Source organism: Anolis carolinensis, chromosome 2, assembly GCF_035594765.1.
Source record: "Anolis carolinensis isolate JA03-04 chromosome 2, rAnoCar3.1.pri, whole genome shotgun sequence".
In the NCBI taxonomy this organism is placed as follows: Eukaryota; Metazoa; Chordata; class Lepidosauria; order Squamata; family Dactyloidae; genus Anolis; species Anolis carolinensis.
In genome coordinates, this window is record NC_085842.1 from 92746192 (window position 1) to 92761052 (window position 14861).

The 14861-nt window shown below is 42.9% G+C and overlaps 1 protein-coding gene across 5 annotated transcripts in view; it reads right to left on the reverse strand.

The window, feature by feature from the left end:
* The window catches only part of sgcd (sarcoglycan delta), a 906913-nt gene that overhangs the window by 347605 nt on the left and 544447 nt on the right, over positions 1 to 14861 (reverse strand). For all 5 annotated transcript variants that reach the window (XM_062973866.1, XM_062973867.1, XM_062973869.1 and 2 more), the window contains one exon: positions 13463 to 13648. In XM_062973866.1, coding sequence (XP_062829936.1) covers positions 13463 to 13648 — 186 coding nt within the window. The remainder of the gene's footprint in view (positions 1 to 13462; positions 13649 to 14861) is intronic.

Consider the following 14861-nt stretch of genomic DNA (forward strand, 5'->3'; position numbering starts at 1 on the left):
GTCTCAACATTGAAATGCTGGAAGAAATCTCCAAGGTGGATCCTCCCCAGACCCTCGAGGCACTCATTGATCAATGTTTACGGGCTGAAGTCATGATTGCCAACAGGAAACAGTGGGTTCGAGGCCAGGGCAGTAGAGCCGGGGCAAAACCCCCCGCTCCCGCCAGCGTTCAGCCACGTCCGGTGTGGAGACCCCCACCGCCAACCCCATACCCCAGAGGAGGCGAGGAGGTGCCGATGCAGTTGGGCAATGTGCGTCCCAGACTAGATGCCGCCGAGAAGGCCCGTCGTCAACGCTTAAACCTCTGCTGGTACTGCGGGAACGGGGGCCACTTCGCCAGAGAGTGCCCAGCCAAAGGGAAGCCTGCCGCCCGTCTTGCGGCGGCGTCCTCCACGGAGACGAAGGCGTCTGAGCCGACTGGCACACAGCCGGCGGGGGAAGCCAACGACCGGGTGTAGAGAGGCTCGCCAACCCGGTCAAAAAATCCATCCAAGAGCCGCCAACCGGGGTCCTGTTCCTTCTCGTGGTCACATTATGGTCAGCAAAAAGGGGACCCGTCATGATCCACGCCATGATAGACTCTGGAGCTACCAACAATTTCATCGATAGAGAGTATGCCGACTCTCTGGGATTACAATATCATGATTTCAAGAATGCCCGTGTGGTGCAAGCCATAGACGGCCGTCCCCTCAAGACGGGCCCCGTAAGTCAGTGGTCGGAACCCACCAGGATGTGGATAAGGGAACATATGGAAGAGATTTCCTTCTTTGTTACCGAGGTCCCCCATTTCCCTGTGATTTTGGGAATTCCATGGCTGACTCTCCACGACCCTAACATCTCCTGGTCCAACAGAGAACTGCAGTTTGCTTCACCGTATTGCCAAAACCATTGCCTCGTAGCCAAGGTATGCCATGCCACAGACACCGAGCCCATCATCACCTTGCCAAAGAAGTACTCCGAGTACTGGGATGTATTCAATGAGAAAGAAGCCGAAAAATTACCCCCACATAGACCTTATGACTGTGCCATTGACTTGGTGGAGGGGGCCCCGATCCCGCGAGGGCATCTCTACTCCCTGACTGAACCAGAGCAAGAAGCTCTCATGGAATTCCTAGAGACAAACCTTCGCAAGGGATTCATCAGACCCTCTCAATCCCCAGCCGCCTCCCCAGTGATGTTTGTGAAGAAGAAGTCAGGGGAACTACGCTTGGTGGTGGACTACAGAGCATTGAACAATATCACCAAGCGGAACAGCTATCCCCTGCCCTTAATCTCGGATCTACTGGATCGGCTTCGAGGAGCCAAGGTTTACACCAAGCTGGATCTTCGGGGGGCTTACAACTTAGTTCGCATCAGGGAAGGGGACGAGTGGAAGACCGCCTTCCAGACCAAATTCGGATTATTTGAGTCCCGAGTTATGAATTTCGGTTTATGCGGAGCCCCCGCAACGTTCCAGCATTTTGTCAATGACATTTTTCAGGACTATCTAGACAGGTTCTTGATAATCTACCTGGACGATTTTTTGGTGTTTTCCAGATCACAATCAGAACATGAGAACCACGTCAAAATGGTGTTACAACGATTGCGGGATCATGGACTTTATGCCAAGCTGGAAAAATGCGCTTTTGATCTACAAGAGGTAGATTTCCTTGGTTACCGCATCTCGCCTCTAGGGCTTTCCATGGATCCAGCCAAAGTTTCAGCAGTATTGGAATGGCGGGCGCCAACTAACAAGAAAGAGGTGCAGCGTTTCTTGGGGTTCGCGAACTACTACCGCAAGTTCATTCCAGATTTTGCCCGCTGGTCCGACCCCATCACTAGCTGCATCCGTGGAAAGCAGCCTTTCCGCTGGACTGATCAAGCAGAGAAAGGGTTCCAGCAACTAAAGAAACTATTCACCTCCACCCCTGTGCCTTTTATTCTCGTCAACTAACCACACCAGAGAGGAATTACACCATTTGGGAAAAAGAACTACTGGCCATAAAGGCAGCCTTTGAAACTTGGAGACATTGGCTAGAAGGGGCCAAATTTCCCATTGAAGTCCACACTGATCATCGTAATCTAGAACATCTAAGAACTGCCCGCAAACTAAATCAGAGGCAGCAACGTTGGGCTTTATTCTTTGAACGTTTCAACTTCCAGATCCATTATGTGACCCCAGCCCAAACCAAGCAAGCAGACGCCCTGTCACGTAAACCGGAATACGCTGCAGGACGCAAGGAGACCTTTGAATCCCAACTGCTACAACCTGAGAACTTTGCCACGCTCACGGTGGGGAACACCAAATCCATTCCCATTGGTTCAACTTCCCCTACTCCAGGACCCATCTGTGCTCAAGAAATCAGGGCTAGTCAGCAAGCAGATGCCTGGGCGCAGGACCAACTTCGCCAAGGTCTGCATTTCCCCTTTTCGCTTAAAGATGGGCTGCTCTGCTATAGAAAACATGTTTATATCCCACCCGGACCGGGCAGGGAAAAAGCGCTTCGTCTGTGTCATGACTGCAAACCAGCAGGACACTTCGGACTATTTAAAACTATGCATTTGATCCTATGGGATTTTTGGTGGCCCAAGATCCGCAAGGATGTGGAAAAATATGTCAACACCTGCCCAGTATGCCAGCGCTCCAAGATACGAAGGGAGAAGCCCTCAGGGCTTTTACACCCCCTTCCTACCCCATCTCGCCCATGGGAAATAATTTCCGCGGATTTCATCACTGACCTACCACCTTCCTGTGGATTCACCACGATCTTAGTGGTGGTGGACCTATTCACCAAGTTAGCCCATTTCATTCCCTGCGAAGGCCTCCCCACGGCCAAGGAAACTGCGGATCTATTTCTTCAACATGTTTTCAGACTACATGGATTGCCCAAGAGTTTAGTCACAGACCGTGGATCTCAATTCACCTCTCGTTTTTGGAAGGCACTACAAAAACTATTGGGCATAGACTCTCGCTTATCTTCAGCTCATCATCCCCAAACAGATGGGCAAACGGAGCGCACCAATGCCACTTTGGAGCAGTATCTTCGCTGTTATGTAAACTATCAACAGGACAATTGGGCTTCTCTGTTACCACTGTCTGAGTTTGCCTACAACAATGGAGTTCAAGCTTCTACAAAAGAAACGCCGTTCTTTGCAAACTACGGCTTCCATCCACGTTTCTTCCCCCCTGTCATTGAAACTTCAGAGGTTCCCGCAGCAGAGGATTGGCTGCAGGAACTCACAGCGGTGCAACAACTTTTGCTCCAGCAACTGGATCAAGCCAAGGAGGACTATAAACGCCACGCTGACAAACATCGCCAGCCGGGCCCCGAAATCAAGGTAGGAGATCGGGTTTTCCTGTCCACTCGCTTTCTGCCCTCCCACCGCCCTTGCCGGAAGTTAGATGCCCGTTTCATTGGTCCCTATCCAGTGGTGGCGCAATTAAACCCCGTGACTTTCAAACTCCAACTTCCGCGTTCAATGCGCATTCACCCAGTGTTTCACCGTTCCCTGCTCCTTCCGGCGGATGGTGTGCGACCTGATACAGACCAACCGGCCCCCCCCTCCTGTTTTGATGAATGGGGAGGAGGAGTTCGAGGTTGAGGACATTTTGGATTCTCGCTTTCACCGCCGCCGCCTACAATATCTCATTGACTGGGTGGGTTTTGGCCCTGAGGAACGCTCTTGGGAAGACGCCTCCACAGTCCATGCTCCTGATCTAACCCGTCGCTTTCATCAGACCTATCCCACCAAACCACGACCTCGCGCCTCGGGGAGAGGGCCCCAGTTTGGGAGGGGCCTTGAGGAGGGGGATAGTGTGATGACCCATGGGCCTTGTAGTCCTGCTCAGGACATTGTAATTCCTGATGAAGATGAAAACTTGGGTTTTTTACCTTCCCAGTCTGAACTGGATTCCTCTCAGCCAGATCTTTCCCAGGCAGATCTGGGAACCTTGCACCTGCAAGAAAGTTGTCTCCCAGAAGTATGTCAAACAAGCCCAGAGCCTACTTCTCCCGTATTCTTGCGCCGGGAGTTTTGTAAACAACAGAGAAGTTTGGATTCAGCTTCGCGCAGGAGTGCGAGGATTGCAGCTAAGAATGTGGCCAATTAAGACTGCTTCTCGTGAGAATCTTTGGGGAGTCTCACATCTGGTCTCAGAGTTAGCTTTCGGTTCTGATTCCCAGAGAACTGCTTCGGCGGGAAAGCTAGACTCTATTTAGGTGTTTTACCCGCGTAGTAACTTCGCGGAGTCAATTCGTCAGCCTTCGGAGCGAGTTGTGTCTGGACAGCGCGCTCCGATTCAAGCCTCGCTCCTGCTCAAGCCTTGCCTTGCTATCCAGCCTTCGCCTTGCTTCCCAGCCTTGTTTATCTACGGACTTTGCCTTGTTTCCCAGGATCAATCCTTGCCTTGTTCCACGGATTTATCAAGTTATTCCACGGACCTTGTTCTTGTTCTTAGTTACCTTGTTCCACGTTCAAGCCTTGTTTCAAGTATCAAGTTATTTCCTAGCCTCGCTCAAGTTTCATGGACTAAAGGACCTTGTCATCTCCCCTCACTTTGCCTGGCAAAGTGAGTGTTTCGGTTATTGGATTACAACTTTGGACCTTAATATTTCTTATTGGACATTGCTTTTTTGGACTAATTCTGACCTTTCCTGAAAGGTCTAATTCTGAACTATTTTCTACACTTGTTTTTATTAACTTTATATATTCCTTCAATAAAGATATTAGATAGATTCTGGCCTCTGTGTATGGTTATTGGTGCTCTGTAGCCTGGGTCGTGACAAGGTCCAATTCAAGTTATCAAAGGCTTTTTCCGCGTCAATGGAGAGCAATGCTACTTCTTTTTGATGATTCCAATCATAATATTCTATTATATCCAAGATACATCTAACATTGTCTTTCAGTTTTCTTCCCGGAAGAAAGCCTGTTTGTTCTGGATTAATCCAATTGTTTAAAAATTCTTTGAATCTGTTAGCCAATATACACGTAAAAATTTTGTAATCTATATTCAATAAAGATATGGGGCGATAATTTCTTACATCTGAGGTATCTTGTTTATCCTTGGGTATGGCAATTATATTTGCATCTCTCCAAGAGTCAGGAATCTCTTTGTTTTGCAATTCTTCGTTCATTAACCTTTTCAGGTGAGTAATTAATGTATCTTGCATAATTTTGTAAAAGTTTGCTGAGAATCCATCCGGCCCAGGCGCTTTGTTAGGCTTTAGGGAGTTAATTACTTTCTTTATTTCATTTTCTGTTATTTCTTTATTGAGGATTTCTCTTTGTTGATCGCTAATCTTCTCTAATTTCTGATTTCCCAAATATTGTGATACTTTTGTCTTATCAATTTCATCGTCCTTATATAGTTGTGAGTAGAATTTGTTAAATTCATGTAAAATATTCTCATCCTTGGTAATACAATCATTGTCTGTCTTGATTAGTGTAACTTGTTGGAGTTGTTTTTTCTTACGAATTTTCCGCGCCAGCCATTTCCCGGGTTTGTTAGCGTTCTCAAAATTAAATTGCTTGATGAATCTTAATTGGTTAGCGGTCTGGTCCAGTTCCATTCGACTCTTCTCTCTTTTTAAGTTCTTAAGTTCTTTGTTTGCCTTGCTATTGTTTGGGGAATTTTTCAGAATCTTCTCATTTCTTTCAATCTGTAAATTTATTTCCTTCATTTTCTTCCATTTTTCTTTGTTTATTCTTGCTTTCTGTTGTATTAAATGTCCCCTGATCACCGCTTTGTAGGCGTCCCAGACAGTTGCGTCTTTGATATCTGGACTGACATTAAAGTCAAAGTATTCCTTTGATAGCTTCTTATATCTTTCGATGTCTTCTCCTTTTTTCAGCAGGTTTTCGTCAAACTTCCATTTAGGTATAACCTTTTTATAGTTGATAATCATTTCCATAGGGCAGTGGTCTGATTTGTCACGGGGGATAATGGATATCTTGTCAATTTTTGTAAATATTGTTCTAGTTGTCCAAATCATGTCAATTCTTGACCAACCGGCATGTCTATGAGAATAGAATGTATAATCTTTGTTTAATGGGTTTTTTGCTCTCCACACATCAATGAGATCAAATTCTTCCTTCAACCGGATGAAGTTTTTTGGTAATGAACTTAACGTATCTTTGTTGCTTCTTTTATTAGTTGATTTGTCCATTCTTGTGTCCAGTACCCCATTAAAGTCACCTAAAATTATGACCTGTTCCAGATGGGTGTTTTCGATCTGTTCCTTCAAATATTTTGCAAATTGTGTCTTGGGGCCATTTGGGGCATAAATGTTGCAGACTAATATTTTTTGAGTTCCAATTGTAATTTCCACCGCCACTACTCTCCCCTCTGAGTCCTTAAACTTCAATTCTGCTGGAATATTATTGTTTATGTATGTAACCACCCCTCTTTTTTTCTTTATATCCAGTGAGTAGAATTCTTTTCCGTAAACTTTGTTAACTAAATGTGCTCCATGTCTTTGTGAAATATGTGTTTCTTGAAATGAAATAATATCAAATTTCCCTTTTTTAATTTGACGGGTGAGTGCGTTTCTTTTATTTGGAGAATTTAGACCGTTCACATTGTTTGAATAACATTTTATTTGTCGTGTAAATTCATTCATTGTGATCATTACCAAGTCCTAAAGTTATAGTTCCAAGATCTTCTTCCACTGCCGTGTCTTCCACCTCCTCTATAATCATCTCCGGTTTTTCCACTTCCGTATTTATCTCCATTACCTTCGTCGCTGTTGGCAATTCTGCGCCTTGGGGCGAAAGAAATCTTTTCCTTTTTGTCTGTGGTAGCGGTGTCTCTTGAGATTCTGTATACTTATCCTTCATCAAATTTTTGTAGAATTCCTTTGCCTTGTCAAGTGATGTAAGCCAGTATTTCTCATTATTAAGTGTAACCATAACACCTTCTACTTTTTCCCAGCGAAATCTAATTTTGCGTTTTTTTAGTTCCTCTGTAAGGAAGAAATAGTTTCTCCTTTTATTCAGTATTGGTAAGGGAATTTCTTTTAGTATTGTGATTTTATTGCTTTTGTAATAACTTGGTTGGGAGCTATTGGCCATCAATACCTCGTCCCTAACTCTCCTTTTTACAAAATGTACTATGACATCTCTCGCCACTTTGTTACGTTTGGAGTAGTTGGTTTGTATTCTATATATTCTGTCCAGTTCAGTTTCCATTTCCTGTACTGGACATTGTAGTATTTTTGCTGTAATTTGTGTTATTATTTGTCTTATATTTTCGTTAGTTTCCTCTTGTATGTTCCTAAATCGAAGTTGGAATTCCATCTCTTTAAGATCCATTAATTCTTGTGTTCTTTCTATTTTTAAGCTTTTGTTTTGCCAGTCCTCAACCTGTTTTTGTATTTTATTTTGGGTCTTTTCTATGCTCCCTCTAGCTTTTTTCAGATCAAGAATTTCCTCATGCATCTCTTTCATTTCATCTTTTATCTGAGTAATATCCTCCTTTATTTCTCTTTTCATTTCCATCATCTCTTGGTGCATTTCTTTCTGAAATCTTTTTTGGTCTTCCATGTTTAAGTCCTGTTTGTCTGAAATTTTCTGGATCTCTTTTAAAATATCTTTTAGGGTTAAATCTTCTGTTTGGGAGCCTCTCCTTGCTAACCCTTTAGTGTCTTTAAGGTCTTTAAGGTCTTGTTTAAATTTTGGCCCCGCCATCTTCTGTAGTGGCAACGATTACTGTGCTGTTCTTTTCCGTGTATATCTATATATTTATAAATGTGTAAATGTCTCTTTGATTGGTCTTTCCCAATAGAGTCAATTTGGGATTTGTACTACTATTTAATCGCGTGCACTATCTTATCTGTGTCTCTATGTATCTCCCTTACTGCTATCCTCAGTCTTTGTTCTTCGATATGATCTTATTTAGTTCCAAAATTTTCTAATCTCCAATCTCCTTTCCAATACCCTATGCCCTTAATCCTCCGCTGCCGTCATCCTTCCACCGTTTTGCAACCTAAGCTCTAGCCTGTCCATCTTAGAGTCCTGGTTCAGGTCCTTACAATCGTTGCTGTTACTCTGTACTTCCTGATTCCACGTCTTCCGGTCTTCCTTCTGCTTTCTTCTTCCTTCTCCCCGATCCGCCCTTCCTTCCGCCCTCGCCGTCCTCCTCTGCTACCTCCTCTTCCGTCCTTCCCTGATGAGTTCTTCCGCTTCGGTCACCTCCTGTTCCGCTACTTTCCCACAGTCCTCAGCGGCACCTTGCTTGTTTACAAGAAGGACCCTTCATAGTCAAAACAATATGGCGTCAAGGTCAGCTACTGTCCGTTTCCTTCTTACTCCGTTCCTTTCCTCACTTGTCTGCGGTCCGCGAACCCCGCGGCTTTTTTTTTTTCCCTGCCCTTCGGCTCGCCTCTCCTCCGAGAGACTGGCGTCAGAGCGTGAATAGCCGTTCGGGTACCTGCGTTCCTCCCATCGATTGGCCAGGGAGAGGGGAGATTCTTTGCTCTACCCGACCGCGTTGCTCGATCTTATCTGGTATTCTTGTAGTCGATTTGCATGTCTCTGTGGATGCCTCCTTAACCTCAGGTTTCGGAGAGTTTTCCTTCTTTGTAGCTGATCCTTCTCCTGCGTGGCTGGATTATGCCTTGTGTACTCAGACGTATACACGTCCTGAGTTTCAGCGATAATTCCCTTTTATTTTATATAGGTATTTATCTTCTTCCAATCAGTTTAGTGTCCCCTTAAGGTTAGAATTTTTTGTTAAGATCTCAGTTTCTTCCAATATCTCTTCTTTTTGGTTTAAAATGAGCCCGGCCAGCAGTCAATGCAGGGCTTGCGCCCGCTTCCTGACTCGCGGTTCGCGGACCTCCACGGCTGACTAGGTCTTTCGGATCGTACCTCTTCCGAGGTATTCCCCGCCGGACCTGTCGCCCTCCGGAGGCTTGCGTCCCTCCCCGGTTCGATCCCCGGGGAGAGGGGAGCTAAAAGCTCTAACCCAACCGCTTTGTCAGTGGCTTGCTGGAGGAGCTTCAGCAAGTCCGTCCTGCCGCCATCGTGGCTCACCGGAAGTCCCGCTTAAATGGGACATTTGATGTTGTATTTATAATATCTGTTAATCAAAAGCATTTCAAAAACAATCTGAAATTATTAAAACAGATGCTAAACATCTAGAACCACCATGTAAACTTATGCGGACACTAAAAGGTAATAAAAATATTAATGTGCTGAAGAACTTTTATCACCACAGAAAACAGTGCAGCAGGGAACCAACAATAATGACAGTGGAGTCTAATGATGTGTTGGGTCAGTATAAAGAAGCCTTGTACTATTTTGGCACTTTCAATGAAGAGGTGGAACCCATGAATGCAAATGCATGACCAGAGCTGGCCCTAGGTATTTTCAAGTGTAGGCGAACAGAATTTTGGCGCCCCCCCCCCAAACCAATCACTGAAAAATAAAAGTGTTGGATAAGCGAAAATGTTGGATAATAAGGAGGGATTAAGGAAAAGCCTATTAAACATCAAATTACATTACGATTTTACAAATTAAGCACCAAAACATCATGTTTTACAAGAAATCAACATAAAAAGCAGTCTCGACTGCGCCCTGTATATTTTGCGCCCAAAGCGACCGCTTAATTCGCCTCATTGTTGGACCGGCTCTGTGTATGACAAACATCTGTCCATATCACCAAAAAAGCCAAATACAACTGTTTTAGAGTGAGCCATACAATGCAAAGTGAGCAATACACCAAAGCATCCCATTTTCTATTTAAAAATATAAACCCACATTTATCAGAAAGCACATGAAAATAAGAAGCCAATATATCCAAATTACTCACAAGTAAAATGAAGCATTACCAAAGGCAACCAATCATTTGTCACTGAATAATGTGAATTCTTGAGCCATAATGCTAATAACTTCTAAATGCCGGCTTATTCTACAGAATCTTACAGGTTGCAATGTTTCATATGCTCAAACCTAAAATCCCATCACTCTTACTTTAAACAGCATCTTGGAACACTTCCATCCAGACTTTGGGATTGAGCCATCACATGATGTCACGCAACTTCTGGCTAAAGCCCTGTCCCCAACAAGGGTAAAAGCATTGCCAGAGCCTCTCAAAACAGGAGGCTTACAGCGTTGTTCTGGTCTCCAACGGAGCCAGCATGAATCCTTGGCACTCTGGCAACTCTTCCCCCATGTGATGGGGAAAGCGTTGCCAATAGGGAGCTGAATGCGGGGTGACAGATTCACTGCACTGCCCCTCTTTTTTCTCCCAGAAGCCAGCCAAAGTGAAATGCTTCACCTAGCCTTTGTGATGAGGCCCTTGGTATAGGACTAAAGACCATATTCAGGTCTGCCAGGAAGGGGAGTATTGGCAGAGAGGTTAGTCAAACCTACAAAGTAAATAATGCACTTTCAAGCTGGAGCAAGTGAATCACAGGGCAGCCATTTCAGAAGCAGGTAAACTGTGTGATGCCATTTCAGCATTTCTTTTCCATCCCTGAAGCTATCCCCAAAAGCCTGGATAAGTTTAGCACCATAGGACAGTGTACCACTATCACTCATTAAAATGCAATGAGTGCTCATTATCCCCAGTAAGTACTCATTGTATTTTAATGAACACAACAAACATGCTGCTAGAAAAAAACTCAAGGCTGTGATACAAGCTGATAACAGATAGAACTAAAGAAGGGAAAAGGTAGACTGAAAAAAGTTCTATTTTCTAAAGCCCACAAGGCTTCCTTTGTTGTGTTAAGTAACTTCAACTTCAAATGTTGAGAATTCCTAAATCAAGCCACTCAAAATCATGCGGGAATAGGAAATAAGACTGAATGTATTGCAAATAATTTTCTTTTTCTTACATCCTTTGCTTTGAATTCTGTGCTGATGTATTTCTTGTCACCATATTCAACAGCATCTTGAAATAACCCACCCTAACGTCACTCATGAAACAACTGCTGGTGCAGGTCCTAGGCCACCAGCCGGGGAGGGGGGGGGTTAAGGGCTCAACCCCCCCCTAAAGTGTCAGGTTAAAAAAACCTGGGTTACTCATGAATTGGTTGAAATTCATGAGTAAACTGGTTGTTTTTTTTTACCTGACACATTTTGGGGGAGGGGGCTGAACGCTTAACTCCCCCCCCCCCTGGCTACAGCCCTGCAGATCACAACCTTACAGAGAACATGAAGCGATAGTTTGCTGATCCCAACGGTCACTACAATCTTGAATACTGATGCATTGTTTGTTTGATACCTCCATCAGAAAAGTACAATTAATACTAATTAATACTAATACAATTTAAATCATTGTTCTTTTGTGCAGTCCTAAATGGTTTGTTTTGTTAAAGCTCAACCTGTTCAGAAATAAATTGGCTCCAGGTATTTTTCTATCACATCTCACTAATAATGAGGCACTATCTAACACACTCCACCACATATCACACACACTATTCATTCCTTGCAATGTATGAGGTTTGAAGAAAGGAGAGCACATTGTTGTTTTAAAATGCAAAATTTTGCAGAGAGAGTACTAGGTTAATTCAGTATCTGCTATACCAGAAATGCAAACATGCCCATACTCCTCACTCCTCCACAGCAACAGTATAATCACAATTTTAAAAGACAAAATGAAACCGTGTGTAAAAATCAGCAGAGGCTATTTGAGCCATTTACTGTTTGAACCCTGTTATGCATTAGATCCAAAGTATAATTTAGAACAATACTTCACTTCCAGCGTGTTGTTTTCCCTGTCCAACTTTAGACCACTGTGTATTAGTGTTGGTTGCAGTAATGTAATCTCTTGAGTAAGTATAACCATTTAGAACAATACTTCATTTCCAGTGTCCAGCGTGTTGTCTTCCCTGTCCAATTTTATATGACCACTGTGTATTAGAGTTGGTTGCAGTAGTGTTATCTCTTGAGTAAGTATAACCATTGCAGTTTATCATTTAAACAATCTTTTGAGGGTTTGCACAAGACAGGTGGTCTGACCTGACCTCACTGGATACAAGATAGGAAAAGGAATAGGAGCTAGATAATACAGCTGTTTTCATGAGAGCCTTTTGCCATGACACAAAGCTGAAACAGATAGCCAGATAGACAGACAGACAAAAAAGAATGCCAGTTACTACTCATAAACCAGCCAATGAAAGCTATCTTTACAATTTTGTCATAGAGCAATATTTTCAGAATTTTTCTTTTCTTAGAGAAGCTTCATGCACTCCAAGCTGATTTTATTATTTTATCCCCTAAGGAATTGGATGAAGCATGCTTTTTAAGCTGGAGTACATTACAAGGGAAATCTCACTGTCCCAGTGGAATCTGTTCTGTTTCGCTACACAGAATCACAGGCAGCTTCCATAAGGAAAAGGAGCATTTCTTCAAAAATGATGCCTTTCTATACAAATAAAACGTTGTAATCCCTACAATAGGGCTTCATTTGTAGGGTGTATATTACCTTTCTTCTATGTGATAACCTTTGACTTAAAGACAGAGTCATTTTCCCAAAGCCTTGAAAGTTGTTTTCAAAGACCAAATCATTCTTACTAGTCAGTACAGTGTCTGAAAAAGGAATCTGCTGCCAACACGCTTTGTATTTTAAGCAGAAACATATTGCCTTGTTCATTGTACTGGTCATAATGTTTCACTAGTTTACATTAGGACTGATCAAAATCTCACACAAAATGTGAAAACTTCCATCAAAAATTTGCTAAAATACCTGAAAATGCTCTTTAAAATTAATTTTACAGTAACTATAAATATTAATCAGTATACCAATCAAGTTGCATTTTTCAGACTTGTCTATATAGAGTGACTAGTTGTAATTAACTATGTTACTTACAATGTGTTAGCTTCAAACGCTAGACAAAAAAGAAAATGGTATAGTTGAATATCCCTTTCTGAAATGTTTTGGGCCAAAAGATTTTGGATTCTTTTTTCAGATTCTGGAATATTTCCACATTTGTACACAATGAGATATCTTTGAAATAGGATCCAAGTCTAAACATGAAATTCATTTGCACACCTTACAATATAGCTCAAAGATAATTTTATACACAATATTTTTAATGCTTTTGCACATGAAACCAAGTTTTTGGTTTCCATCAGAAATCAAAGGTGTCCCTGTTTCAGCAACTCATATGGACAATTTTGGATTTGAAGTACTTTGGATTTCAGAATTTCAGATAAGAGATGCCCGATCTATAATAGTTAATTTATACTTTGTTGACAACAGGGGCTTTTAAAATACATTAAAAGAAAACTGAAAATCTTTGCATACTAAAATGATTCTGCATGCACACTTTTCACCTTTCCCCTAATATTAAATTCTTCCGAAAGAAACAAGTAGATTTCTTGAATTCTACAAGGCGCTCTGCTATGTACATGGGTAGGATACAAGGTTTCCTCAATCTCTCCAGCTCTATGTCTTCACCTGGCAGCCTGGAAAGCCTCTGGAACACAGCTAATCTCCCCTGCCCCAAGGTGTAACACCTAAGTGTTCTTTACTTACAATTGTGAAGTTCATAACCTTGAGAATCCAGATGGTCATAGCAAGGTTTACCAGGATTAAAATCATTAGGAGTAGCACAAAGAAATAGAGGCACCTCTTCCGCCAGCCATAAATCCCCACTTTGTAAACATGGGGCCCTTCTGAGCTCTGCATGGCGCTCCTGTGTGTATACTGTTCCTGAGGCATCTGGAAGAAACACAACCAGAGATAAAAAGTATAGGTTAAGCTGCAGGGGAAAACCAAGCAAGTAGAAGCAGACAACATCAATGCACTATAGAATATTTTGAAAAACACCCATAAGATCAGTCTTCTTCTAGTTTGCTTCTGGCTTCATACTCTGTTTATTTTATAAACACCAATTAATTATAATGTAGATATGCTGCATACATTCTGATATTTATTGCAAATGCACATTTGGAGTAAAGTCTGATCTCAAACATCTTCCTGAGCTCCAGGATTTGCGAGGCAGACACTCTGAGGCCATTTGAATCCTAAAGGTGACATTTTGCTACATGTTTTGCAAGATGAATTGTGTTCAGCACTTAGTTTTGAGGATTCAATATTATTTCTCTAAGGTTTCAATTCAACCCCCCTCCCACATCTAAAATAACATTTCCCCGAATCAATCTTAACATGCAGTATTTCTCCAACTTTTTATACACAACTGAATAACAGCATATGTGTCAAGGACAGAACGCCACAAGATTCAAAGTAACAGAGTTTATTAGATTACAGAACTCAAAAATGCCCGTAAAACACAAGGGCCAGGCAGTTTTTGCCTTTAGGAGCAAAAAGGGGCAAAAGTAAATGTTCAAAAGATAAACCGGATTAAACCGGAGTTTAATCCGGGTAAAAACAAACTGCTTGCTTCAGCCTGGGTATAAACGAAACGAAAGCCAAGGAACAAAAGATACAAAGAATGCAACTAATTGGCAGCAGATTCCTCTCTGCTGCCAACACTGTGCTTAGAGTAACTTGCGTCGCTCCCCCACACACACAGCAGACAGGATCTCCAACACGAGTAAATCAGCCAAGGATTGTAGCAGTTGAGTAGACCAGTTCCGTTCCGTAGATCAAAGCCAGAAGCAGACGTTTGTAGTTTTTCCAAGTCCAAGAAGGGGGGAAGACAAGCCGTGGTCAGTTCAGTCCGAGTTCTCAAAGCAGGAGATGGCGTCCGTCAAGAAGACGACGGAGGGTCAAGCTAATAAGAGTAAGCACAGGTTTGCACAAACAAATGCCCACACAATCCCTCCCGCCGTCTGACCCTGGATTCCAATCAACTTACGTCACAGCACAGGAAAGCACACAAGTCTTCAGGGAAGCGTCCCACACACACACGGATCCCAAGCGTTTGCCCAGATTACCTTGCCCAACGCAATTTGCAATTGCTCCCAAGCCC